The sequence below is a fragment of the Corapipo altera genome, unplaced genomic scaffold (assembly GCF_003945725.1).
Source record: "Corapipo altera isolate COAL_440 unplaced genomic scaffold, ASM394572v1 158, whole genome shotgun sequence".
NCBI classification, from domain to species: Eukaryota; Metazoa; Chordata; class Aves; order Passeriformes; family Pipridae; genus Corapipo; species Corapipo altera.
This window is the reverse complement of record NW_020884977.1, coordinates 835,287-862,139: the sequence shown is the minus strand read 5'-3', so window position 1 is coordinate 862,139 and position 26,853 is coordinate 835,287. Positions and strand designations below refer to the sequence as shown.

General features: G+C 39.6%; 1 protein-coding gene across 3 annotated transcripts in view; it reads left to right on the top strand.

Moving 5' to 3' along the window:
* Positions 1-25,858, top strand: part of ZNF804A (zinc finger protein 804A) — a 168,101-nt gene extending 142,243 nt beyond the window's left edge. For 2 of the 3 annotated variants that reach the window (XM_027665543.1, XM_027665544.1), the window contains one exon: positions 2,204-10,508. In XM_027665543.1, the coding sequence (XP_027521344.1) occupies positions 2,204-5,495 (3,292 nt within the window). In that variant the 3' untranslated portion in view covers positions 5,496-10,508. Of the gene's footprint in view, positions 1-2,203; positions 10,509-25,768 lie in introns of those variants that run through there. The other variant, XR_003531289.1, reaches the window with a different exon arrangement.
* The last annotated feature ends 995 nt before the right edge of the window (positions 25,859-26,853 follow it).

Here is a 26,853-nt window from a genome sequence, read left to right as displayed (position 1 = left end):
GTACAGTATTTGGTTCACACTATATGCAGAAATGAATGTTTAACGTTGCTTTTTCAGCTGAGCTGAAATGACACGTATTTTTAGTTCAAAAAAAGACGTGTTTCATATATATTTCATAAAACCAGGCACATTGGTTGAAAGCTGAGTGAACTAGGTCATGCATTTGCAGGCTGGCACTACTTCATTGATGAGGTGAGGAACACAGTCTGTCTCTCTAGGATGTAACAGATCTCTATGATTTAGATTTCAAAATACTTGCCAGGGAAATCTAGCTTTAAATTTCAATAGCTGGTTTTTATATATTAAAAGGTAAGTGCTCCTTTTTTCCCCAACTCAACAGAGTGTTTACCTCCCTCTGCAAAAGTGACTCCTTGCTACTCATACATTTAACTGTTGCATCCAAACATACTGTAGAAATTAATATTGAGCTTGCTGGCTGTGACTGAATGCTCAAGTAGGACACAGTTCTGACACCGATAAGCCACTGAAAATACATGTACTCATCACAGTGTAATCTCTCTGGGGAAAAAAAAAAGGATAAAAAAAAGGTAGATGCTCAAGTGCAAACGTTTTCTTTTTATTCAGTCCTCGTCTCACCAGACAAACCAACAGAGAAGTCCAACCAAGTTGCAGCTCTTGTTCAGAAATAGTCTCTTTCCCCCTAGTTTGGATGGTGGGCAGCCTGTTGGAACAGAGCCTGTCTGAGCAGGTGGAGAGGATGTGAACGTTGTGAGGTCTATTTGGCACGAGAAGCGTGACGCATAATGTTTTAATCTTTTTATGATAGCTCACTCTTCCTCCTCTATGAGTATTTTAACTGTCCAAATTTCATACTTGAGTATATTAGATATTATTCCCCTTAAACACGCTCCAGAATCTGAATTTAGCATATTTCAGGAGAAAGAGGAAAAAAACCCTTACTGTTTCCCTTTTTCCAGATTTTGCAAGCTTTTGTTGTTTCTGGATTTTTTTTTTTTTAAATATCTTTTTTCTAGTTCCTGAAGGAGAACTTCTATCTGAGCTTTATTTTTCTACCTAATAATTGCTGTTTACTACCGCTTTGCATCCTTAGAAGTGAGATACAGACAGACACAGAAGATTTTTTTTAAGCTGGTATTTTCTAGGTTGGTTTTGTAGAAGTCACCATTTTATTCTTTTAAAGGAAGGGTTTGTGTGGAGTTTTAAATATATATTTTAAATTTATGAAGAACTGGGCAAGGCAGGAATTCTTATGAGGAATTCATCTCTTGTAAAACTTCTGCTTTAATTTCTAGACCCAATTGGGTCATTATTCTTTATCTCAGCACTTTTTGGGGTCCTAAATGACAGTTGCAGGATTTTCCCAGTGACTCATCATCTAATATTGCCCTTCACTGTAAGACAGAATAATTTGGTTCAAAAAAACAAATTGTTTTAACACAGGTCCATTACTCCTAGTGCTTAGCAGTTCCTGTGGATCCTGGAAAACTGGCAGTTAAACACTTTTTGCTTTCCTCTTTCCTTCCTATTAAGTCAAATAGAACAGATGGGAAGAGGAAAAGAAAAGGGAGAAGAGAAGCAGACAGTGATAAATTTTTTCTCAAGAGGGATGAATCACTTAATTCATTCCTGTCAGCTGAAATACTCTCCCCAGTTTTATTTTTCCATGAAAGAAATTGCTGAGATGGCGTTGGTTTGGTCTGTGAACACAAATAGGATGGGAGCTGCTGGGGGATTGCCTGTGGGCAGAGCAGCAGTCACTGGAATGATGACTAAGAGGAAAGTGCTCCATGAGGTGCTCTCTGTTTTAATATATTTTGTAGCACTAAGGAATGTAAAACCTCCACTATTTGTAGTAATAGTGTTGTAACCATGCTGGTCTACTGGGAGGAGAAGCAAGATTTCTTGGGAGATATACAGTCTCTTATTTGGCCAGCCAGTGTGTCTAGGAAAAGTTAACTACTTTGTAGGAATATGAGTCCTTCAGCTGGAAACACATGAGGGAGCTGAGAGCATAATATTTACTCATTTTTTTCCCCCCTCTAATACTGGTCAACTGATCTTATTATAAAAGATGGCGTTTTTTCAAACATTCTAAATCCACATATCCACAGATTCCTTGTCTTTCCTTAAAAAACTCTCTTAGATACCAGTGTAATACTATGTTTCTGTTAGCAGTTCTCTGCAAGGTTTTGACTCAAAAGAGTTTTGTTTTCCTTCCTAGTGCTCCTGGAAGCGGCCCTATGTTCAAATCCACTACAGTGACTGTGCAAGATGACTGCAGTGATATCCCAAAAAGTGCTGCCATGGATTCTGCCAACCAGCAGGATTCCAGCTGTACATTAACGCACGATGCACAGAACTGTAAAGACGTTGCTTCTGTTATTCCTTCCACTCCTGGGGATGTGTGTGGTAATAAATCCGATGCTAACAAATGTGGAGATCAGATTCAGGGAGCTCAAGGACACAGAGTTGGGTTCTCCTTTGCTTTTCCTAAGAAAGCAGCAGTGAAACTGGAGTCTTCAGCTGCTGTTTTCTATGAATATAATGACGAAACTTCTATGGAGCACGGATTTAGCAGAAGGAGTAGGTTTATTCCAGGAACATGTAACCTTCAGCCTCCTTCAGCAGCAGAAATAGTCGTATGCCCTGAGGAGAAACAAAACTGGTTTCACCCACTGGTGGAAAAGTGCACAGACACAGCAGAAGCCCCTGAAGCTCAGGATGCAAAAGAGCTGGCCAGTGAGGAAAGCAGGGTGCTGGAGAGTCCCTCCTTAACTCCTGCTCTGTCCCACTCAAAGCAACTGGTGTCCTCAGACACAGGTGGCTGTGCTATGGATGTAAGCGGAGCTGACTTACCAGAGCAAACTCTGCCCATGGCTGTGGACAGCACTCAGGTCCTGCCCCTGGACAGCAGTGGGCACGAGCTGCAGGCAAACAGGCCTCTTGTGCAGGAGGGTGTGGAGGATTGTTTGTCTCTGCAGGACGTCGCAGAGGAAAACGACAAAGAAGGCAAGAGCGATCCGTCCACAACTGAAACAGAAATAAAGGATCCGGGGGCAGATGCAGTAGTTTCATCACCATCTGAAGAAGGTAGTAGTGGAGCCCCAAAAACCAAACCAGACGTGCACAAGAGACCGTGTCAACCCTTTGTTCCTGTTCTTAGCAAATATGGATCAAATATTCTTCAGTGGCCATCAGAAATGTTAATTTACACAAGTACAGACCCATCCATTTCTTACAGCTGTAATCCTTTATATTTTGATTTTAAGTCATCCAGAGCAAGTGACAGTCAAGAAAAGCTCAAACATCAACCAAACATACCTCATTTGCACCATAAAACTGAATCTGACCATATCTTAGTCTCGGATTTTACAAATAAACCTACTTCAGAATGTGGTGATTATGAAGCAGAAGCGAATAAAAATGTGTGCAACTATACAATACCCCTTATAAATGATGTTTCCCTTTTCAGAAATTGTGACCTTGCAAAAAATCAAAACAAAGTGTCCTTGGATGACTCATTCAGAATTAGAAAAATAGAAAAGTATCACATATCTAAAAACCACTTACGACAAAACACTGTGATAGATGAGAAATATAACAAAGTCTGGATCAAAGAAAGCCATGAAAAATGGCTTCACAAAAGCAGAAAAAGGAAAAGGAGAAGAAAATTATGTCGTTGTCATCATCATCACTGTGGGGACACAACAGCAGCAGAAATGGAGATGTCTCCAGTACCTGAGAAAGAAATTACTTACAGAGATGAAAATAAATATCAGCACCTCCAGAATAATGCAGAGAAGTGCAGGCATGATGCAGGGAATATCTGGTTGACTACAGGTGAGATACAGCAGTCACATCTAAAACTCGGCATTGAAAATGGTCATAAGAGAGTCATGTCTGCATCAGATCACGTACACTGGGACAGAGGCTGGTGTGACTTTTGGAGTGCAAAAAATAGTGGCCAACACCATGGTTGTAAACGACTGCACAGAAAGAGCAGAGCAAGCTCTCGAAGACAGGCAAAGCAACTGGCTCCAAGTTCCAGGAAGCACAGCCTGAGGCACTCTAAAACATGTTGTAGCTGGAAAGTCAGGAGGTCAAGCTGTAGCCCAGAGCATAAATGTTTAGGACAATGCAGTGGTGAGAAGGGTCCGAGTCAAAACCAGTCCGTAAAGCGAGGTTACAGTGTTCTGACCGAGGAACCTGAAAAATGCCACCGCAAGCGGAGGCAGCACAGCTACTCCTCTTCATCAGATGAGAGCTCCTGTGGACAGGCATTATCAGCAGAGGAATATCTAAGGCAAATGTCTACTTTAGTTACATATCACAAAGCAAAAGGGAAACACAAAAGAAGGAAAACTAGAATCCATCATGTTTTCCTTGACAGGAATGCAAGAAGTGAGACCTCTGGACCTGCCAAAGAAAATTCTGCAAGTTCTACATTAAACGTTTTGGGGGACTTATTGGCTCAAGACAATCTAGAGGAAACTAATGCAGATCCCAAAGCTGATGGTGCAAAAGATACAGATGAAACAATGGAGCTGGAGGAAAGCAAGTCACCTGTAGAAGGTGATGGTTCACACGTGCTGGAAAACGATAAACTGACAGCGAGTGCAGCGATGGAGAGTGCCCCGGATACGTTTTCTGATGTCATCGCAGGCTCTGCTGCTTCTGTTCCTGAGCACAGTGCTCCGGCAGCTGCTGGCACACAGGATGTTCTGCAAGATGAAAAGAAAAAAGAAAACACCACCAGTCACGAAAATCAAGCTCGTTACAAAGTTCCCCTCTCCAACAGACGTTTGGAACCGGCTCCTCCTAAATCCTATCTTTGCCATTATGAGTTGGCCGAGTCTCTACCGCACGAGAAAATGAGTGAGGTGACCAGTGAGTGGGTACAGTGTAACCCTGGCATATTTAGCAGCCCGCCACCCTTGCCATTCAAAGAAGCACATGTGAACAGTCATACCTTTTTGACTACCGAGCAGTTAATAGCCCCCTTCCCCCTGCCCGATCAGACATTGATATTCCCTCCCGACAACCACGAAAAATTCAAAGAGCTGCCGTCCGAGGCGTATCAGCAGATCGTGCCACAGGGCGTGCTGGCCAACAAAGTGAAGTTCGCCTTCCCCCCCGCGGCGATCCAGCCCCCGAGTTCCCCTCTGCAGCCCTTGCCCCTGCAGCCGCCGCTGTGTTCTACCTCGGTCACCACCATCCACCACACGATCCTGCAGCAGCACGCCGCCGCCGGCACGCTCAAGGTTCTCCAGCCCCACCAGCAGTTCCTCTCGCAGGTCCCGGCTCTTTCCAGAGCGCCTTTACCTCATCTGCCGGTGGGACCGAGGCTTTGCCCGGGGGGCCACGCCGCCTTCGTGGCCCCGCCGCACTTGCCGCTGCTGCCGCCCTCGGTCCTGCACCCCACCCAGCTGGCGTTTCCCCCGCTGCCACACACCGTCTTCCCATCCCTGCTGTCCCCGCACCCGGCTGTCATCCCCCTCCAGCCTCTCTTTTAGGACAGGGATGGGATGGGGAAAGGACCCTTCAGCTAAACGGTCCTGATGTTTCCACGGTCCCCTCAGCTTTGCAAAACGGTTCTGTGAACTAAGCTGGTTAAAATGCCTCGTTCCCTGGGAAGCATTTACTGTAAGTATAATGATGCAAACATTCATGGCAAGTTCAGACCTGTACTATAACTAAAGCACTGAATAGTCTGATACTAATTATGAACTATATATATATATATATATAAGTGAAAATCATGTCTTAGAATATGTATAATGTATATAAAATATATTTATAGTTCTATAACTTATGTTGTAAAGTATTCACCTTTCGTTTTTTATCTTTGTGTATTTGCACCTATTTAATGTTTAGACAAAGCTGATGCACTATGTTTTGTACTATGTTCTCTGAAACTGTAAATCTAGTGACAAACTATCTCTTGCAATAAATTTTTGTTAACTACTTAAGTATATCAAAAATCTTTCATTACAAGCCTCATGGATGTTGTTCTTCCGTGTCCTTCTGCAGCTGAATGGCATCTTTTACCCCTGTTATGTTGGGATAATCAGGTTTCCCACACATCAGTGATTTATCAGGGAGGTTCAGAGGCCAATACCTTGAGGGCAGCTGTCTTACCGAGCCAGAGAAAGGGTAATAGATGTGTTTGTGTTAGTGGTTTGATGTCACCATGACAAATTTTGCCTACTTGTGGTATGTGCACAGATTGCTGACTGGTGGAGCTAATCCCTTTTATACTAAACCACAAAAAGACGATGTAACAAATGTAACATGGGTAGCGGAAGGGGGGGGAAAAATAAAGGGTAATATTGATGTCAGTTTGACTTCAAGAGGATGTTGCTTGTAGCAGCAAGGAGGGGAGGTCTGGGTTCCACCCAGCATGCTCTGTGTGATGGCACATGGCCCTCAGGGGGGTGGATCTGTCCGAGGGAGGGCCTTGCTGCCTGTGCAGTGTCTGAAGGGGGGGCCAGGAAGAGCTTTGCGTGGGAAACCCCACCAGGGTTTGACACCAATTCTTACCTCACTTCACCCCTCTCTCTCCTGCAGCATTTTGCTAAAGAAATAGAATAACACAGAGACTAATTAAAGTAATAATATACTGCCAGTATTTCTAACTGTACTACAGAGACTTCTCCCTACCTCTGCAGTCTTTTATTGAACCCCACCCAGCTTTAGCCAGTGAAATCTTCTCATTTGCTTTGGCATGAGATATGTCAGACCCACGCCTGTGATGGTCAGGAATAAAAGCAGGAGTCATTCAGAGGTAGAGTCATCTCTTTGAGTTAAAATGAAGTGTTACCATGTGAGTGAACCTAAGGATTTGCAGCATGATGGTTAGTGCTAGTAGTAGGCCCTCCATAACAAAAGGGCCTCCCAATAAATTACTTCTTTTCACCTTTTTATATAGTACAATAAAATCATGTAAAGCTGAACTGAAGGAATAGTAAATTCAAAGTATTATTAATATACATTGCATATTAATAGCTACAGATGTTAACCATTTGGAAAGTAATACTATATCCTAAAACATATGTTTTCTGCATCTAGAGCTTTAGAACTTACCTGTATCAATATTGCACGTTTTAGCACAATATTACATTAAAACTATAGCAAACAACATCTTACCACTAAAATCACAAGAGTCAGCTATTCAAGTTTTCCATGTTGTGCAGTTACAAAGGGCTAAACTACATTAATAAGCAAAAAGTTGGTAAGAAAGAGCAGATGAGCAGTGAGGTCCTGGAGAGCAGCTCGGATCCCCTGCCTGAGGCTGCAGCATGGGGTGAGATGTGGCTGAGCATCCTGCAATGCCATAAAGAAAGTCTATTTTCTCTAGTTCTGATTTCAGGTGAACGCCCATTTCTATTTATGTGGTACCTGAAAAATGTAGAAATAAGTGACTTTATACTGCTTTATTTCAAGAGTTTGCCTACATGATGTGTGTGTCTCCACTGCCTCCCGTGCTGAGCTGGTGCTGGGCATGGGAATCTCTGTTGGAATCTCTGGGAGGGGATGTGCTGGCTGCTCTCTCTGTTGCCTTGGTTGACTTGTGCTGGCTTCTGCATTTCTGCCTCCTCTGTGGGAGTCAGCACAGACAGTCCCCTGGGTTCTGGTGTCCCATCAAAGACAAAATCCACCTCATTTTATGGCAGTACACTTAAAACAAAGAATCCACATAGGACAAATATGGTTGCACGTTCTGGCAGGAGATTAAAAAAATCACCAATTTAAAATTTTCAGTTTCAATGTTCTTTGAAAAATCCCATCTATTAACTTGGAGGTCCACATTTTTTCAACAAAATGTTCCAACAACTTTGAATTCCACTTTTTTTTCTTACAATATAAATTATTTTTTTCTATATTCAGTTGTTAAACAGTTTTAAGACATTTCACAATTCTTTATTATCTACTGTAATTGCTGTTCAATAGTGTATAAACTACTTAAAATAAAAGACTAATAACCATAAAATGTAACAATTTTCTAATATGATATTGCCTTTAATGCTAAAACTGTTTGTATGTGTGACTTCATATGTAAAAGCAAAACCAGTATAAAAATAAATCACAAGTAAAGTTTAAAATTGAACACACTAAATTAAATTGCCTAATAAAATATTCTTTTGAGTTTCTGTTTTATTATTAAATATATAACTTCTAGTAAGTTATATAAGGATAGTTCTTCCTTTATATATTTTATCTGGTATTTTAGATTGTGTATTTTTGTTCCATAAATTGGTAGTCGGATTTATAAGCAAAAACTATCACGAATGCTAAATAATTGAATTTTTATCCTTCTGAAAAATTCGACCAAATTTGTTTTAAATCTAAGACATTTAATTTTGAATTTACAAATTTTCACAGATCTAGGGTGTCTATGCTCCTGGCCAGTTTGCCAATTTTTAGAATTACTGGGCTCACAAATGGCAAGAATTAGACCTTCAGAACTGAACCTAAATGAGGTTATAGATTTTGTTAAGTGATTTCCCGGACCAGCTCTGCGGAGAATTACCCGAAAAGTTAACCTGTTCCACTGAGATGAGAAGAGTATCTTTATTTTGGTCCTTGGAAAGTTGCAATCTGCCCAGCCTGACCTTCCTGGGAGCTTCCATTTCTCAGGTAACAATAATGGTCTAGAGGAGCTTTTGGGGCGTGAAGGAACGTCACTGTATCACCTTGGTATGGGCAGTTTTGGGTAACTCGTCTCTTGTCTGTCTCTCCTGTCTGTAAGTATGTAGAATTTTTGAAATGCTACCAATACATGGAAAGAATCAGATTATTTCATTTCCTTCTTAAGCTGGAATCTACACAAGCTGTCAACTGCTGGGGAGAAGTCACCAGATTTCAGGTTTTGCAGGAGTGAGCAAGGGGCTGTTGAAATATTTTTAAATTATCATGGCTTACTATCTACATGTGTGTATTATTTTATAGATCACTTTGATTTAATATTTGCAGCAGGCATATTTTTGTGTATTGTTTTCTGTGCCCCCTTCTCCTCTCTACTTCAGTTGCAAACTTTGGTGAAAGAAACACGTTGTATGGAGTGTTTTTGAGTGAGAGTGTGTTTATCATTTGGTACAGTCAAACAACAGTGAAATTGTTACGAAGCAAAGTCTTCTTTACCTTCAGTGTTAACTTTTTATTAGCACGTAAACTTTTACCATTGTAAAATAGTCATTTGGATGTGGTATTCAAACGAGGCTTTAAAGGACCACTGGGACATCCATTTTTCTTTAATATATTACTGTACATGATAATGTGCTGCTTATGCAACATATGACTATGATTTTTCTGACAAGTTCATTTTCTGTAACTGCATTTTCCTCGAAGTACACGTTTTGCGTTATGATAACGTTTACTTTATTTGCTACATTTAAAATACAGTTTTAAGTATATTTGGGCAAACTCTTCATGAGTGTAAATCACTGTACAGCTTCTGGCTTTGGTGGGATTTCATTGGTTTGTAACCCCCTGAAAATGGTTCATGTTGCAATGCTAAGGGTTTTGTTAACTTTTCCAGACTGAGGCAATACGTTATGACCATGTGAATGTATTTTGAAAACAGTTATTTGTTTATAACTGAGCTGGCAAATTTTAATCCACTGGGTATTTTGCCGTGGTGCTTGTAGTCTGCATGTTCCAAACTCCATACATTCATTTTCTGGTCTCCCTTACTGTACATTGCCTAAAGGCTTGTATGTATGTAGCAGTGCACATATTTATGCAATATGCCTACCAGTTGTAAAATATTACAGTGCTATGCTAACTCTCTTTATTGAAAGTAAAGACATTTGTACTGTATAAAGATCATTTAATATTTTTAAATTAACATGGCTTACTATCTACCTGTGTATATTATTTTATAGATCACTTTGATTTAATATTTGCAGCAGGCATATTTTTGTATATTGTTTTCTGTGCCCCCTTCTCCTCTTTACTTCAGGAACACTGTAAAGTTTTCTCTTTTTCTGTTTCTCTGTGACTCAGATTATCAGAGTTTATTGGAATTTATCTATTTATGAAAATGAACCAGGCTTTTTTATTACTTTCAACTGCAATAATTAGTGAACCAACTTTAAGAATTTTGAGACATCCTATTTTTAATTCAAGCTTCTGTTTTATTTTATGTATTTTATAAAAGGTTTGGAGAATTTCTACCCTGGGTCTAAATTTTGACTTGTTAGTGCACTTCTGAAAGCAATGGAGTTTAAGGAAGCTTTGCTATTAGTATTACTGAGGATTTATTTTGGCCTGGGGGATTAGTGCTCTTTATTTATTAAAACTGCCTAATATTTCCTGCTTTAAGTTGAATAATAATTTCATAAGGTATAATGAGGAGCACAATCTAGTAAAGAAAAATTAATCCATTTTCAATCAGTCATCTACCTCCTTTGTTGTAAAGGTATTTATGTAATTAATGACCATAAAGGTTATATCTTTCAAATCTCTGCTCTGTATTGTCAGTGTTTTGAAACACGGACCTGCGCCTTCTCTTCTGATACCAAAGAGAAAAATCAATTAGTGAAAATATTGGATTTTCTACCTGTACATGCTCATTTAGAAGTTTCAGTAAGTAGGACTACATTAATACAATGTAAGGTAAAACAATGTATCAGCAGTCTTTATTTTTGCTGGGGTGAGATCAAAATGTGCAAATCCATGTAGAGAAAAACATAATAATTAAGCAAGCTTCAAATGTGAATCCACAATGAATATAAGAGTATTACTGATGAGAATTAAAGATGGTTACTGTTAAATAAGCAGTGGTGTTTGTTTGATATGAATGAGATTTTTAAACAGAAATTATATTTTTTTTCCTCAAAAGAAGCAGCAAACAGAAAAATACTTCTGAAAATATGTGGTTTTAACTAGGTAGGATCTGTGTACCTTTCTCATGGATGAGAAACAGGAAGTAAGTATTGGACATTCAAAATCCTACATGTTATAAAGAAACATCTTGTATTTCTAGTTCAGTCATACTTTGATTTAGGCCAGTGAAACCTGGAGGAAGAATTAAGCTAAAACACAGGAAGCTGTACCTCAAAAAGTCAAGGTCTTCTTTTTGGATCGTAAGAAATCAAATGGATATTCATTTAAATTAGTATGTTTGCACTACTGTGAATGTAGAGAAGGTTAAGCCCAACTCAGGTCCAAATTTCTTCTTGCCATGTAACTTAGATTTAACAGCCTTGGTAATTTGACTCAAAACCTTCTGGCATGTAACAGAGTCTTGAGTGTGTCAAGACTCTTGTGTGTCACTGGAGTGCTGGCAAAAATGAGAGTAAAATCCAGTCTCCTTTCTCATGTTAGTAATGCCTGTTGAAACAAAGAGAGAGCAGTCAACTGTATAACGTGCTGAAGGGAGGAAACCTGAATTGGCCAATGCCTAATTCATGATTTTACTTGTGGAATTGTAGTTAGAAATAGAAGTTTACTTGCATTTTGATGTCTATACATGTGCAAGTGTGCATGTGTGTGCTGCTTCTGCCAGTGCTGGTTCAGGATTCTTTTTTTCCAGGTGTAATTTTTGTGCCTGTCATTATTTCGTGGTAAGAATAGCTTGTTTGCAACGTTTGTAGCAGAAGGGAAGAAAACATTCCAGGGAGGAATATTGACACAGAATAATAAGGGGGGAAAGAAGTGGTTACAGTATAATGAACCCATCTTTTCCTCTCTAGGGTGGAGGGAAGTTGCAGGAAGTTACTTCACCTGCTTTTTATTGCCTGGCTCTGTTTTGTATCATTTTACCACTGAAATTACCAGTGCTGTTTGCCTCAGTACGCCCTTTTCTAGCTGATCTGTCAATCCATCAGTGTCAAAGAAAAAAAAAGCAGGATAGTGAGAGAAGATCTGCATTCAATTTGCTCTTAATAAAGTCCCTTTTCTCTCTGGAGAAATTATTCACTAGAATGAACCTTCAGTGTGCAAAATAAGCTCATTGCTCTCCCTGCCACCACCTACAGCTTCACTATTTGCTCACCTTCTGTTAACTCGTCATTCTTTGGGAGCAGAAGAAATGAAAAGGAAGGTCTTTTTTTCCATTACCACCAGTTTAAGAACTGGGTGCAGAGGAAAATGTTGGAGGGTTAACCATGTGCTTCCCAGCAGAGGTGTTACTGTAAGTGGAGAGTGTCACAGTCACTGGGCATTTATTTTTCAGTTCTTTTCTGCTTCAGAATGGATTACAGCTGGTCTAAAAGAAGCGTAGGGCCAAGTGGTTTAAGTGAATAAGGCATTTAAAAAGCAAGGTGCTTTGCTGTCTTGCCAGGTGCCCATCAGCTCGAGCCCTGCTGAGTTCTCTCCATTGCAGGTTTTTGGCAGTAAGAGCTCACATAGAAAACCAGCCAGTGACTGGGTGGGTGAGGAAGTGGATTACACCTGTGTCCTGGGGCAGGTGATCATTGAATTCCCATTTGCCCAGGTAGAACAGGGTGGAACACGTTCCTTTTGCTGTGCAGTGTCTGTGTGGGTGGGTACAAGGCCTCTGGGGCAGCAGCAGTGTCTGGGAGCTCGTATGGCCTGTGGGGTGCAGGTGCATTGCTCCTCATGCCCAGCAGCTGCCCCCAGCTTTGGGTTTAGTTACCAGAAAGACTCAGGTCTCCAGCTGGGTCTCCTCCAGTTTCCCACCCATAGCAGAGGTCAGTCAGGACTCTGTTCCTGTGGTGGGACTAGGTCTGGCTTGGAGCCATAAGAGGAAGCCTAATCTAGGATAACAGGGTATTTTGTGGTTTAATTTCCACAAAATGGTGCGGGTCATAAATGTGTTATTGGTTAATAAAAAAGGCAAAATGCTGTTAAAGTTGTAAAAAGCAGATTAAAGAGAAGCTAAGCGTTGGGATGAGATGCAGAATGTCAGTCACAAAGCTATCACGAGGGAATGCTCAAAGGTAAGAAACATAATGAAGAGTAAGAGCAATAATAATAATATTTTACATGCAATATAAAATATCCTTAGATAGGCAGCATCGGTGCAAATCAGTCCTGAGTCACGGGGAGCTGAATTCTGGACAGCAGCTTGTTAGGGGAAGCAGTGCTGTATAGGATGTGGGACAGCACACACAAGGGGAGCAGTAATTGCTACTCTGAAGAATGTCTTGAACAAGAGGAGAAAGTGGTTTTAGGGGAAAACACGCAGGTAATTTTGGAGGAAAAAGAAAGGGGGTGGAGGGACTGAGCCTGGCAATATTCATTGAGCTGGCCAGCAACGCAGAGATAAGAGGCCAGGTGGAAGGGGGGCGCTGTTGCAAGGGTTTTTGAAGACAGTTTTAATAAACTCTATTTAAGCCTGTGGAGATTAGTGATAATTAACTCTAGAACCCCCCTACCTCCTTTTATCCAGTTCTCTTTGCAGGGTGCTTCTTCTTTTTTAACCCCAGGACAGCAAGCGATGGGATTTCCTGACCCAGCGCTGTGGGGCAACAGCATGAGCAGTGGGATGTCTGAAAATCCTGCAAGAGCTCAGGGACTAATTACCTGGAAAGGTGGAAGGTGCAAACACCTATTAAGAGTGTTTTTCACGGAGCAGAGTTGCAGAGAAACACGAGTGGAGACCACTGCATCTGCGTGTCTGAGAGGTTTGGTTTGAGATTTCAATGTTTTGGCCCCTCTCTGCTGTGGTGTGGCAGTGTGATGGACAGTATCAAAGCCTCTTCTCCCCGCTGTTTTTCATTATCATGCAGGGCTGTGAAGCTCCTCTCGGCTGATGGATGCGATTCAACACATCCATCGCGAGCAGATGCGTCAGCGGGAGCAGCTAAATATGCCACAGTTTGTCTCAAATGCTGCAGTTACAGAAATATCTTTCTTTGTAAGATATTTTTAAGTGAAACTCTACGCATTTTGATGACAGTGCTGAGACCCCTCTCCGGGGAGCATTGGTATTTGGGGAGCTGTCAGCTGCTTTATGACATTACCTTGCAGTGGGAAGGAGTGGAGGGATAAGCAGATATTGCCAACCAGAGATTTTTTTTGGGGGTTTTTTCTGAAGCATTTTATGTAATTCTAGCAATGGGAGAGCAAAATCCTAGTGGTCATGAGGGATTCCCTGTCTGTGACCGTTCAGCAGACAGCTGTTTGAAATTCACTGGCCTTGCAGAAGGAGAAAGCTCCATAGAATAACTGGCAAGCTTTCTTTTCATCTTTGAAATCCATAATGCATGTATATACATATTGTTAATAATTCATATTAATGGAGAGCTCTTGCCCAAGAGCACATTCCCCTATCACAGAAAATAAATTGTTTAATGATGTCTAGGATAGAAATCAGAGTCTGGCTTTAAATCCAGCTATTACAGAACAGTACTAGACATGCAGCGCACACTTCCATAAACAAATAAATTCATTACAGTTTAATAACAGTGGAAATAAAAAATGTAAGGTAATTTAAATAATGTGCAAAAATAGGTCTGTATTTTATCCTGAAGCCATAGTGCCAAGTACTCACATTATCAGGAATTCTCAATAGCCTTCAGGACCGGCCCTGGTGCAGGTAAGCAGTAAAGTAGAATTTTAATGTTATTATCTTGGCCTAAATTTATAGGGAGGCAAAATTCAGTTTTGTGGTGGTAGTCATCTGAGCCTAGGTGTTAGGTGGAAAAGAATCTGGGAATACTCAGTGACAGGCTGCAGAGTGGCTTCTGGGATTTGGGAGCAGAGGACAGGATCTGCCACTGAGGAAAAACAGGGACTGGAGATGTCAGTGATGCATTGCAGGGGTGGGAAAAACAGTGAGGGGGAGACACAGGACCTTACAGACTCAGCCTTCACTATATGCAGATAATTGTCTGTACCCTCTGTTAGCTAATTTAAGGAGTTTATTTTAATGTGTTTTAAATATAAGATGGAATTTATTTCCTGCTTGGGAATGGGTAATAACAGAAGACTCGGTAAAACAACTACATTTACCTTGTCAGTGCTCTATTTAAGCAGTAATAAGTTGGTAATGGTTTGCCTTGAACTCTGTGTATTCTCAGTTACATCATCTGTGTCTGGTTGAGCTGCTCTGAGTATGTTTTTCTAGCCTGAATTAGTCTCTGTCCGTGAGGTTTTGGTTCTATGAAGTTCAGCTCAGAAATCTCAAGCCAAGGTCTGGATTTTGAATTCAGGATATTCAACTGGGCCTACGTTTGACAGCATTTTGAGTCTGATGGGACTTTCTGGAGCCATTAAATGGTTCTGGGTGTGCTTTTTGGGCCTGTATGAGAATAATTTTGAATTTTTTCTCTCCACAAACCTGGATCCTCAGCTTCATGGACTCAGTCACTTCCTTGTAGTTTTATTGTACCAAGCATAACATATTATGGTTGTACTAACAACCATAAATAGGATCTCATCCAATTATTTTCCTAGAAAATCTCACCGTACCAAGTGAGTGTGTTCACCATACCATCTTAGAGTAACTGAATTTGGTAATTTTAAAATTGCAGGCTATATTGTTTTTCTTTTAAAGTCTGTGCAATGATTTGCACATTCCTCCTCCTTTTGCAGGCAGAGAAAATTTTGAGAGCTGGCTTTCTCTTGTTATTTGTCAAAGGGAATTAATTTTACATTCAATAATACATTTTTTCTTTCATGTCATCCAGAAATTTTAATATACTTGCTCTGTTATACAATAAGAAAATGACTATTTATCCCAATAGGTATTTTTTGAGGGGGAAAAAAAAAAAAGAACCTTTGCTTCTTTGAGAGTTTAAACACAATTCTAGTTTCCTCTCAATTCTGTGTCTTGTGATGCTTCTTGTCAGATTAATGTGTTTTAAAGCTCTCGGTTGGTACCTGAGCTGTCAAAAAGGAAGATTAAAAACACACCTTTTTTTTCTGGGGATTTGTTTTCCATTGCAAAATGCAGAGGAAGAGAAAGGAAACCTTTCCTGCTCACCATTGGCATACATCTGGGGCTTGCTGTCTGTGGCATTCCGTGTATGTTTTAGGGTTGGGAAGGAATTTCTGTTACTGTCAGACAGCCCTGGATATTCACACTAGAACACATGCAGGATCCTGAAGTGTTTATTATTTTGTGAGGAGCAGAATGTACTTGAAGACAAAAGGGAAGGGTCATGGATGTGATTTTTATCTTAGTCACAAACGTGACATGTGACTTGGAAATAATTTCTCTCTGCTTCGTTTAGAAGACTGGGACAATTGCAGTTGCCTTCTAATGTCGTGGATACACTTATCTTCTAATACAGTTCATCAGCAGATGAAATATGTTTTATTCTAAATTTCATGAAGTTTTCAGCTAGGAAGAGAGAAAGGTACAACGTTTTTAATGCTACCAAATTCACTCTTTTCATTTCAGAGATTATTTTAGGAAAAAAAAATGATTACGTAAATCCTTAGCGTATTTTTTCACACAAACCGAAATAACTTCTGAAAGAAATGCAGAGAATGCCCCATGAATTGAAGGGAGAGGGAGGCATTCTGCAGCAGCTCCATTTGATCCCAGACTGTAATGAGACCATAAACGCTGGCCAGGGTCCATAAACGTTGCAGAGGTTTGGAGCGACAGCGTTCAGCAGTGCCACTGATCCAGCTTTAAATCAATTTTTCAGAACCTGGGTCCTCGTTTCCTCTCACTCTGAGTAATAAAGTGCGTTCAGGGGAAATGATGCACGTGAGAAAGTGCTCCTCATTTCCCAGGACTTGAGGAATAATCCAGGACCATATATTTCTCTAGTGTTTCAGTTAGTGTGTAAATGATTCAGCCATCATTTTGGCTGTGCACTTATTATAGGAAGTGCTTGATTTTGATCTAATAGGTATTCTGAAGACACTAAAGACCATTTTTTACAGTTCCTTAAAGTAAGAGCCTGTTCCACTCTCAGTACCCATAAATAACTCTCTTTTCTCTATATGGATATCTCACAGTCAGGTCAATTTTTTTTCTACAAGGAGCAAGAAAAACAGTTGTGGGAAAACAGCCTGGAAGAAACAGTGAAATCAAACAACAGCAGATCCCAGTGTACATATGATAGGTATCTACATTTTAAAGAGAAATCAGACTTGTAAAACCCAGTTCTTAATTTACATCTGGGCTTTTGCTTGTTGAGATTACAAAATATGACAATTTATCCATTTGTCCCAAATACTAATTAGCAAGACAATGAGAAAAAAAACCAAAACAACCAAGAAGAACTGCCTTACTGTTACTAGATTGGCAGAATTTATAAGCAGAGTGGATTCTTTCACTGGCATATAATGAAATAAACAGGCTTGAATCTTGATTTATTTATGGTTAAGCTTATGGTTGCTTGAAGTTAGTAAACTATAGCTCATTTTCAGTGGGTGTTTTTGTAGGTACTGTGTAGGAAAGGACAGGCTGACAACAGATTTTTCAGAGATCCGTCTTAGATTTTGCTCATGAACAGGCAATATTTTGGGTTTTATAAACAACTGGATCTTACAAATAGTCAGGTGCTCAGTTTTGATACGCCACACAATTTTTTTTCCCTCAAATTGTTCTTTGGTATAGTACAAAACAAGAAAGTCATTGAATTAATTGCACATTTTTGAAGAAGTCTTTCTTGTTACAGTGAGCGTGATGACCAGTGATTTTCTGCCTGTGTGTGACAGGTCATTGCTGTGTACAGATTTCTTCCAGAGTGAAAAATAACAACCCAAACTGTAAATGCCTTTCTATCAGGACACACTGAAAGAATGTGAAAGTACACTCCATTGTGTGATATATAATTTCCCTTTATCTTTCTGTCCCAGGTGGGTGTTGTGTGACAGTATGGAGTATGTGTGGTTGCCATAGGAATGCTACAAACAAGGAAGCTTATAAACAGAAAGCAGTGTGTTTGAGTTTAACTAAATATCTTTTGACGTCACTTTGATGGACAACGTTTAAAAGGCAGATATTCGGAAATAAGCTTTCTCCAGAAAAGTTATAAAACCCTGAGGAAAAAAAACCTGCAGGGAAAAGGCAAATGTGTTTCCAGCTGCGTGTAAATGTGTAGCTCAGAGGGGATAGGCATTGTTATCTTTTCTGCTACAACCTACTCTACAGGACAGATACAGCTCCTTGTCAGCCTGGGTGTGCTACAGAGCTGATGAGATCTGAACAGGCTTTTCATGCCCATTGCCTTCTACTCTTCATCAGTTCTGCTCTGTCGCTGTGAATGCTTTCCCTTGCAGCAACCTTAATTGTTTTTTGAGGGTTTAGAAGAGTGATCATAATTACAGCTGTTGTGAATATAACTCTGATCTGCAAAGAGACTACACTGTAAGCAAACGTTTTCATTTTGAACGCTTAAATCAATGGTTTTCAATTACAGATAGAGAAGCCACTAGCTGGAAATGTTTCTTACTGGAGGGTAGATCCTAACCCTGTTATTTACTCACATTACCTATTATTCAGATGTTCACAGTTGAAATTGTGAGCTCTGGAAATAGAGGATGTGGTATCTTAAAAAACCCAACATTACGAGTGCATGATCTCCAACTAATCAGTGGGTACTGACAAAAAGAAGGAGATTAGGTGGCCACTTTCTCTTGCCATAAAAGGGCATTTGGTCTATGAAAGGAGTGGATAGTCTCATTTCTCTCCTCCCTTCTTGTTTCTACAGCCTTGCTGATGCTGTATTCAGGTTTCATGTGCTACAGAGGTTTATTTCTACAGTAGTGTGCTGTTCATGTCTTTGTTGCCGTTTGAACTTTTGAGGTTTATTTTTTATTCTCCCCCCCCCTCCACTTACAGTAGTGTGCAATTCTTTTATGCCTGCAATGCCGTGGAGAAACCACCAGGAGAGCAACCACTGATCATAGCAGCATATGAGGCGAAATCCCATCCCTTTAAAGAATATGTAGCCAGGAGCACAACTTCGTTTAAATGACTCCACTTAAATTCAGCTTCACATCGTGAAATTAATAGTACAGAGACAATACCAGCTGCAGAGTAAAGATGAAAAACTCCCAGCTGAAATAACACCCAGACAGTGCATTCACCCAGTGCCAAAGAGCTGGGCATGGCTGCAGTATAATAAAGCTCTGTACTGAGCCTGTTCAGGTAAGTCCACTTTCTATATGAGTAAAGAACATTTTGTGCAACATTTCTTGTGTATCCCTCGAGATATTTGGGGTTACAGTGTAATAATTCTGTTCTATCTAAGCAGCACTTTACTTTAAAAATCCTCTCATGAAATCACCAAAGCTGCTTTTGAATTTTGGTGCTGCTCACTGTCAATACATCCAGTGATGGGCATCTGCAGTAAATGCCTTATAGTTTATATGTCAAATTACTGACCTCTCTAGATATCTGGTGACCTATAACAACAGGGCTTTACCTACTGTTTGACTTATGTGGTGATAATGGAATGTTAAATCAGATAAAATATGTGTATGGGTTTGTATTTAGGTCCACATTTTCACATCGCTGTCAATTGAAGAGTCATCATTGAAAGAAAAAATTACAAAAACTTTCATCTAAAATTGGCACAACTGCCTCAGAAGAATATATATATATGAAATACTATAGAGAAAATTGCAAGTATATGCCTGACTTGTTTCCTAATATAATAGCATCCAAAGGAGTGTAATTTTTCATTTTCCAATTAGGAAGAATAAGCCAACTAACCAGGATGACTGATTTCAGGCCATTGTGCTTATGTCCCACCTTCTTCTACATTATTTGAATGGAGAGTCTTGTTATTAAGAATTAGAGAAAAAACCCCTTTGTTGGTTGAAAAGCCAGGTCATGAACTATATGATGGTGTGAATTGTAATGTACTGTAACTAATACTGGGTCAGTATAAACTGTTAAAGTTTGTCATTGATAAAATAGTTCTGGTGGATTTGGGAACGTATTAGAAACACTGGTAAATATACCATATCTATATCTATATATTTCTTATAATCAAGTCTCATATGATGGATATCAGTCAATGAACACAAACATTCCAGAACCAGTGAGAAAAGCCCCACTGCTCTGATCTTGCTTTTACCTTTGGTGTGATGTGAAACCGTTGCTCAATAATGTAAAAAACCCATTTCTCAACAGTGCAGGATGGTATAATTTAAAGCCTTAATTAAACATACATGAGGGGAGATTAAATCCATTTTTTGAAATGTTATGTCATTTTAAATATGTATTTTATTTAGCACATTTGCTATTAATTTTAATTTTAGTTATAAAAATATATTGATATATAATGAATACTTCTATTGAAGCTTGAAGCTCTGCATATAGATGTGGGGGTTTTTTGTTTGGGTTTTGGGGTTTGGGATTTGTGGGGTTTGTGGGTTTTTTTCTGGGCTAGGAGAAGGTTTTTTTCTTTTTTTAATTCATGTGGTAGTGGGAGAAGTTACCCAGGGAGGTGTTAGAACACCCATCCTTATAGGTTTTGAGGACTCAGGTGGACAGAGCCATGTCTGACCTGTGTGGAAGACCATCAGATCCTCATGCTTTCAGTCAAGGCACACTGCTAAAAATCAGCCCAAAGAGAAATGGGATTCCAAGGGACAGCCGAGTCTCATACTTGGAGCAGAGATAAGTCAGCATTTGCACCAACCCCCGTCCTGCAACCTCACAAAAAAAAATAAAAATCCAGATTTGGTGAGTAGCGTTCAAATCCCAGATTATTTTCCAAATTAAGGAAGGTTTTAGACAACTCTGTTTGCATTTTCCTTCACCTTTTGCCACTGGTACAAAAAATCAGTTGTGAAATTTTGAAGCAGAGGAGTGACAGGTGGCTGTATCTGAAGGCACATTGGCCAGGCATAAAATGTGAGAATTTTTACTTTTTTATGTATTTACCAATAACTTAATCCAGTTTTCTCTGGATGCACTGTTTGGGTAGATCCCATTTTTATTTATGCTTTGTTTATAATAGCGTAAGTTCCTTTTTGGTGAGTGATATTTTCTAATCTCTGTAGGTTTCATCAAGAGTTGATTTGTTTTTAACAAACCGCAATTATGCTAAATATTTATTCACCACATCAAGTGAAACCTTTTCACTTGTAGATGTTAAGGGAATTATTAGTTTTATTGATTATTTTACAGTTAAGTTGTGTTCTATCAAACGAAATGGGTCAAAGGTTTTCAAAACCCTTTTGTTCCTCCAGGTAATTTAAGATACATTTCAGTTACAGTGGCAGAGCTGTTCTCTCTTTGTTTCAGCATCTCAAGTTTCAAGTTTTTCTCATGGTCCCATTAGATTATCTTATTGATTTGCCAGGCATTGATCTACTGACTGCTCTGCCAGCAGCCATAAGAACACAGTTTGTTTGTAGCCTTACAATATATTCCAAAGTACTGTTCCCAGATTAAGTCTGAGGAGTAGCTCCGTGATTTTCAGTCAGATTTCTCTTTAAAAATATTTCTGTGTAGAAATAAAAGCACACACGTGCAATGTTATTCACATTTCCCATTGATGAACAACGTAGGCAAAGAAACTGGGATTAACAGATTTATCTTAGCCCAGTAATGTATTCCTAGTTTTTATTTTAGTTTGCACATATATTAGTTTCCTAGAAGAGGTAATTGTATTCAGCCTTTTCATTTTAGTGCCAAACTAATACACTTAGACTTTTTCCTGAACTTGCAAATACTGCTCTGCAGCACAAATATCTAAGAGAGGGATTGCTGAGCAGGCAGCGTGCAATGGGATTCTCTCCAGACCTCTGGAGCAGTGGTTCCCACAGGTCCTTATCAAGGAAATGTGCAGGTTACTGGAAAATCCATTAGCTCTGTCTCCCCTCTGTTTCCCAGAGCAGTTTCCCCTTTGTTCCTCTCCTAGCAAAGTGCCAGAATATCTGTGTAAACGTGGGACAGCCTCTCCAGGCTTTCATTCTCCCCAGTGATCCTTCCCTTGGAAGTGCACAAAACCAGCCTGTGGATGTGGCACTTGGGGATGTGGTGCAGTGGGACTCAGTGGTCTTAGAGGTCTTTTCCAACCTCAGTGATTCTATGATAAAAGTACTAAAATGAAATATTTTCTCCTTGCACGTTGGTCTGCATTGTGGAAAGAAACTTGGAAACCTTCGCCGTCTTATTTTGATGTGTCGCTAGTTATGCACTAAATATATTCTCTCTGGCCAGAACAGGCTTAAGAAAAATTATCCAGGTTGAAAGAGGTGGTGAGATGGACAGATGAAGGGTTTGTGTTCAGACACAGCCTGAAGCAAAATGGTCATTAGAGAGGCCACTGAGGTAAGATGCAGGAAAAGAGGGAAAATAATTTCATCACTTTTGATGTACAGAAGCTGGTGGGTGTGAGGGACTCTTGGCTCACTTCCATATCTGACTGTTGGAGTAGAAAAACGAGGGTTGGTTGTGTTTATAGAGTACTGTTTTTTGTTTTTATTTAAAGCCAAGAAAGATATGACGAAGTATCCAGGAAACTTAGGCAGAAGAAACCATTCCTCTGTAAGGAAAAACACTTCTCAGAGCTGCAAAGTGAGCCAGTATTAAATGGCTGAAATCAGGCCAAATGCCAAAAGTAAATGTAACTCCAGAAAGAGAGGGGGACTTTCAGAATCACTGAGCTTTGAAGACACAGTGGCCAACACAGAAGGATAAAACCTCTCTGTCAGTAACAGCCAGGACACAAACTACCAATTTCCTGTGTTAAGCATTTTGCTACTGCAATGCTGGGCCTTCTGCAACTTTTTTCCAGAAATACTGATTATCTGGCGTATAGAATACCATTATTTACCATATGTCTTCATGGACTATCATGTCTTCCATGCTGGTTTTAGTGTACTAATCTTCCTGCTGAGTTATTTTCACATAAACTTTAATTACTCTGCTTTTAAATGCTTACTACAGCAAAACGACTTTGCAGTGGATTAGTATTTAGGAGTATCCACACTGATAGTACATTCTCTGACTGATGCATAACATGCATTTGTTTCAAAAATTTAAAATGGCAGATTTAGGTTTTTTATGTCTAGAAATGAGTACTTGTGTGGTTTAATCACTCAAGACAGCTATGTTTTTATAAATACAACCTTATATATGGCAAAGCACGTATTAATGCAAAGAGAACATCTTGTTCTTAATATCAGTTGTTAAATTTTATAACTGTAAATTTATAAGCTTAATTAAAGGAACAATTCCTTATAAACAATTCAGTGAAGAACCACAGACCAGCCCCTGTAACAAGAGGGGGTAAAGGTGTGATGAGCTGTGCTTATACCTAAGATGAGCCCAGAAATAAGAATAGCTCTGCATTGGTGCTTTTGTTTGAGAAATCCCTAAGACTCATTACAATATATACAGTGAGTTTTCTTTGCTATAGAATTTCCTAGTTTTCCTGGGGAACCAGACAATGGAGCTTTTGAAATCTTAAGTACGTCTCTTAGCAACTTGCCAGAAAGAAGCTCTACTGTGATTACTTATAATTCAAATATGGTCTGCCCACAGTTTTGGCCAAATTCCTCCGTTAAGAACAGAAGCAACTGTACCATGCAGTTCCCCACTGTCTTATTGAGCTATTAGCTCTGTCTTCCTACTACATTTTGCACCTGGGAGAGCATTTTTAAAGATAACCCCAGTTCCGATACCATCCCTCCACGCAACTTTCTTTCATCCTTTTGGGTTCCTGCCTCAGGACGGATGGAGAGCCCGGTACCACCCATGGGGTTAAAGCTGGGAGCACAGCCAACAGCAGCAGCAGGAATCAAAGCCAAACACCGTGGTTCCAACCAGAACAATTCTTCCTTCTTCCTGCCATAGCAACCTAAAAGGTCCCCCTGGAAAGCCTCAGAATTAGGGCTTTCCTGAATAACACACACCTGTGGGTTATTTACCTCCTTGGGTCATGTTACTGCAGTAAGGGCAAGGTAGTCATTTGTCTTTGTTCCTTTTTGAAAAACAAAACTGGAATTATTGGGGTTCTCAACGCAGAACACGGTAATTCTTTTTTATTTTCTTTAAAGAACAAGAAAAACCAGCTGAACGTCTTAGAACGTGCTGCCACGTGGTTGAAACAGAAAGTGTTCCCAGCTGTCTTTATGGCCAAGGTCTCACATTTGCTACAGTGAGCTGAAGCACCACTACCTATGTTTTAAGCATCCCTGAGGGGGAAAAAAAAAAAAATTCACTGTGTTTGGAGTCTTATAAATGAGTATTTTTTTTTATCTTCCTCAGTTTTGTGTTGCAGCACCAGTAAGGAGCTTAGCTTCAAGATATTTCAACACAGCACTAGTATCTTCGAGCTCTAGTGACAGGCATGAAATTGTTTTATCTGTTTTGTTCTTGGTGCGCTGTGCTCGTTGGGCTGGCGCGGAGACCATCTGCTGCTGAGGTAACTCTTGGGATGCTTGTCAAATTGATTGCACTCAGGAACGCCTGAGACAGAGGAAAAATAGAGTTTCTAATTACATTTTACCAGGGATCTTGTTTAACTCTAGGAAGTGGTAATTCAGAAATAAATGGCTTTGGTGGACATCTTAGAATCTTTAATTAACAAATTACTCTATTAACACACACATTGTTTTCCAGGTGAGTGAGATCATTTGCCTCTAGGGCTTTTTTTTCCATATGCCTTCTGTTCCTCCAGCAAAATATGTAACAAATTGAAGTATTTATTTTGATTACATAAAGCACATGGGCATACAATTATATGAAAAGAAAGATGACATTTGTTGCCTGCCTTCCCTTAGGCCCCTGCAGGCTTGCCCTTCACTGAAAAAAACACAAGGCATAAAGTCATTAGAGTGCATGCTTTTTTTCTCTGCACATTACATTTTTGGAAGGGTGTTTTTAAAGAAAAAGCCTTTACTAGAAATAATGGGATAATGATCATTTACAAAATATCGCTAAGATAGCAAGTTTTTCCCCCCAAAAGTTTTAGATTCTTTCATATGTCGATTGTGTGACCATTTTGAAGCTTTTAAGAATGCATGTATTTAATGTCATCAAGTTAATATAATTTTTATTAAAATGTAATAAAATATATTAAATGTTCATGCAAATATACTCAGTTTAGTGCTTAATTTCATTAGTTGTTTGTTTATTATTTTATGCTTTATTAAGGAATTAATTTACATTTGAATCCCTTCCTTATTTATCTTGTGAGGGCACTTTCTGTACTGTGAAAATTTGACTGGAAGAGCTCCTGTTCCATTGCAGTCTCAGTATTGATTGAAGCAGTAAATGAAACATAGGGAGACAAAGTTAGCTGGCACTAGTAAGATGACAGCACTTACAAATTATATAGAATCACCAGGCATTTTTGGAAGTATATTTTTGTGGCGAAACGTGCAGAGAAATTTGTTCAGAAGAAGTTCAGAGAAAATGAATTTGAAATAAGGTCAGGAGTGGGTGAAACAGTTTTGAAGAAGAGTTTCCAAGTCTTGGTTGCCTTTGTTTTGTCCTTCCTGGGACATGGACGTAATCCCTGTTGTGATGGTGCTCTTTTATTCCATATCCTCTTGTCTTGAGGAATTTTTTCCTTCTTACATGCCTTCAGGTAGCTGTTTAAGATGAGGGCTCCTCAATTCATCCAGGCCTGACTTCTCTGCATGTTTCAGGGTTTTTTTCTGGTATTTCTTCTGGATATCTTGCAGGAAATCATCCAGGGGGAACTCAAGCATAGCCCATGCTCTGGTTCCTCACCTCTGCCATCCACAGGTGAGGAAGATGGGTTGGATCTGGATTCGTGATAACAACAGATGGTTCCTCCTGTAGATTGTTTACTGGTGCTGAATAAAAATGGCTACATTGTTTAGATGAAGACAATGAAATTTTTTTGTTCAAATGTAGAATTTTATTAGTGGTCTCTTTCCTATTGATACCTGTTGGAAATCATACAGTTTGTCTTCCCAGTCTCAGGAAGAAACCTGTCACCTCTAGAGAAGACTAAGCTCCAAGACACCGACCAAGACAACATCATGAAACCACAGACATGGAATTCTACAGTGTCATTACTGGACTTGTTTTTCAGAGCCTAAACTTTCCATCATGTTTCAGGTAAAAATATATTCCGTGTTTTTTTCACTACTATAAGCTATAGAAGAACGTGCCTTTATGTGCCTGTGTGTGTTTGTGAGCTTTTGTATTTCTATACATCTACATAAAATCTATTTCTAGCATCAACAGTGTGTTTGTTACATGTATTTCTCATTGAGGTACTTTGTGTTGCAACACCTGCTGCCCTGGTATTTTGCTGTGGGAGGGCTGTGATGAGTGCTATCCTCCATGTTATTAAATGATAACATGAGCATTTGCTGGCATGTCACAGGAGCAAGAAGTGACTTGTAGCTCCCTTGAAAATTCACATGCGTTTTATTGCTGCTTGAGAAAATAACGCACAAAACCACTGCAGCTCCAGTCATTTTACTGATTGCTAGAGGATTTCCCCTCTATTACCTCTGCATTTTCTGTGTTGCCAGGTGTGAAATGAACAGAATCATAAAGTCAGGCTGTTTTGGAGAATAAAAACAACAGCACAGTCTGTGCTGATGAAATGGCAGCACAGTGAAATAGAAAAATGCTAGCAGCTATTGGCAATGCAACATATGTGATAGTACAGTGTGAAAGACATGTTTACCAACTATTGCAATTAAAACCAGTTCTAATATATGTTACAGGATCAGGAAAATATTTCATCTCGTCCTTAAATTTAAGTATGTGCTAAAGTCTGAGAGCGGTAGGACTGCTACACCTTGCTTAAAAGTAATATTGATATTTAAGTGTTCCTTAAATATTGCTGGTTTGCCAGGAACTGACATGTGTGCTAGTTGCAACAGGGGTTTCAGCAGGTACAAGATCATATGCTTGATTCAATTCCAGGTAAACCAGTCAGACCTTATTTAATATTCCCATTGGATTGAATAGCAGTTGACTCAAACGAGATGTGGTTGTGGGAACGGTGTTTAAAACTTGGCCTGAGCAAAGCTGTCTTGTAGACA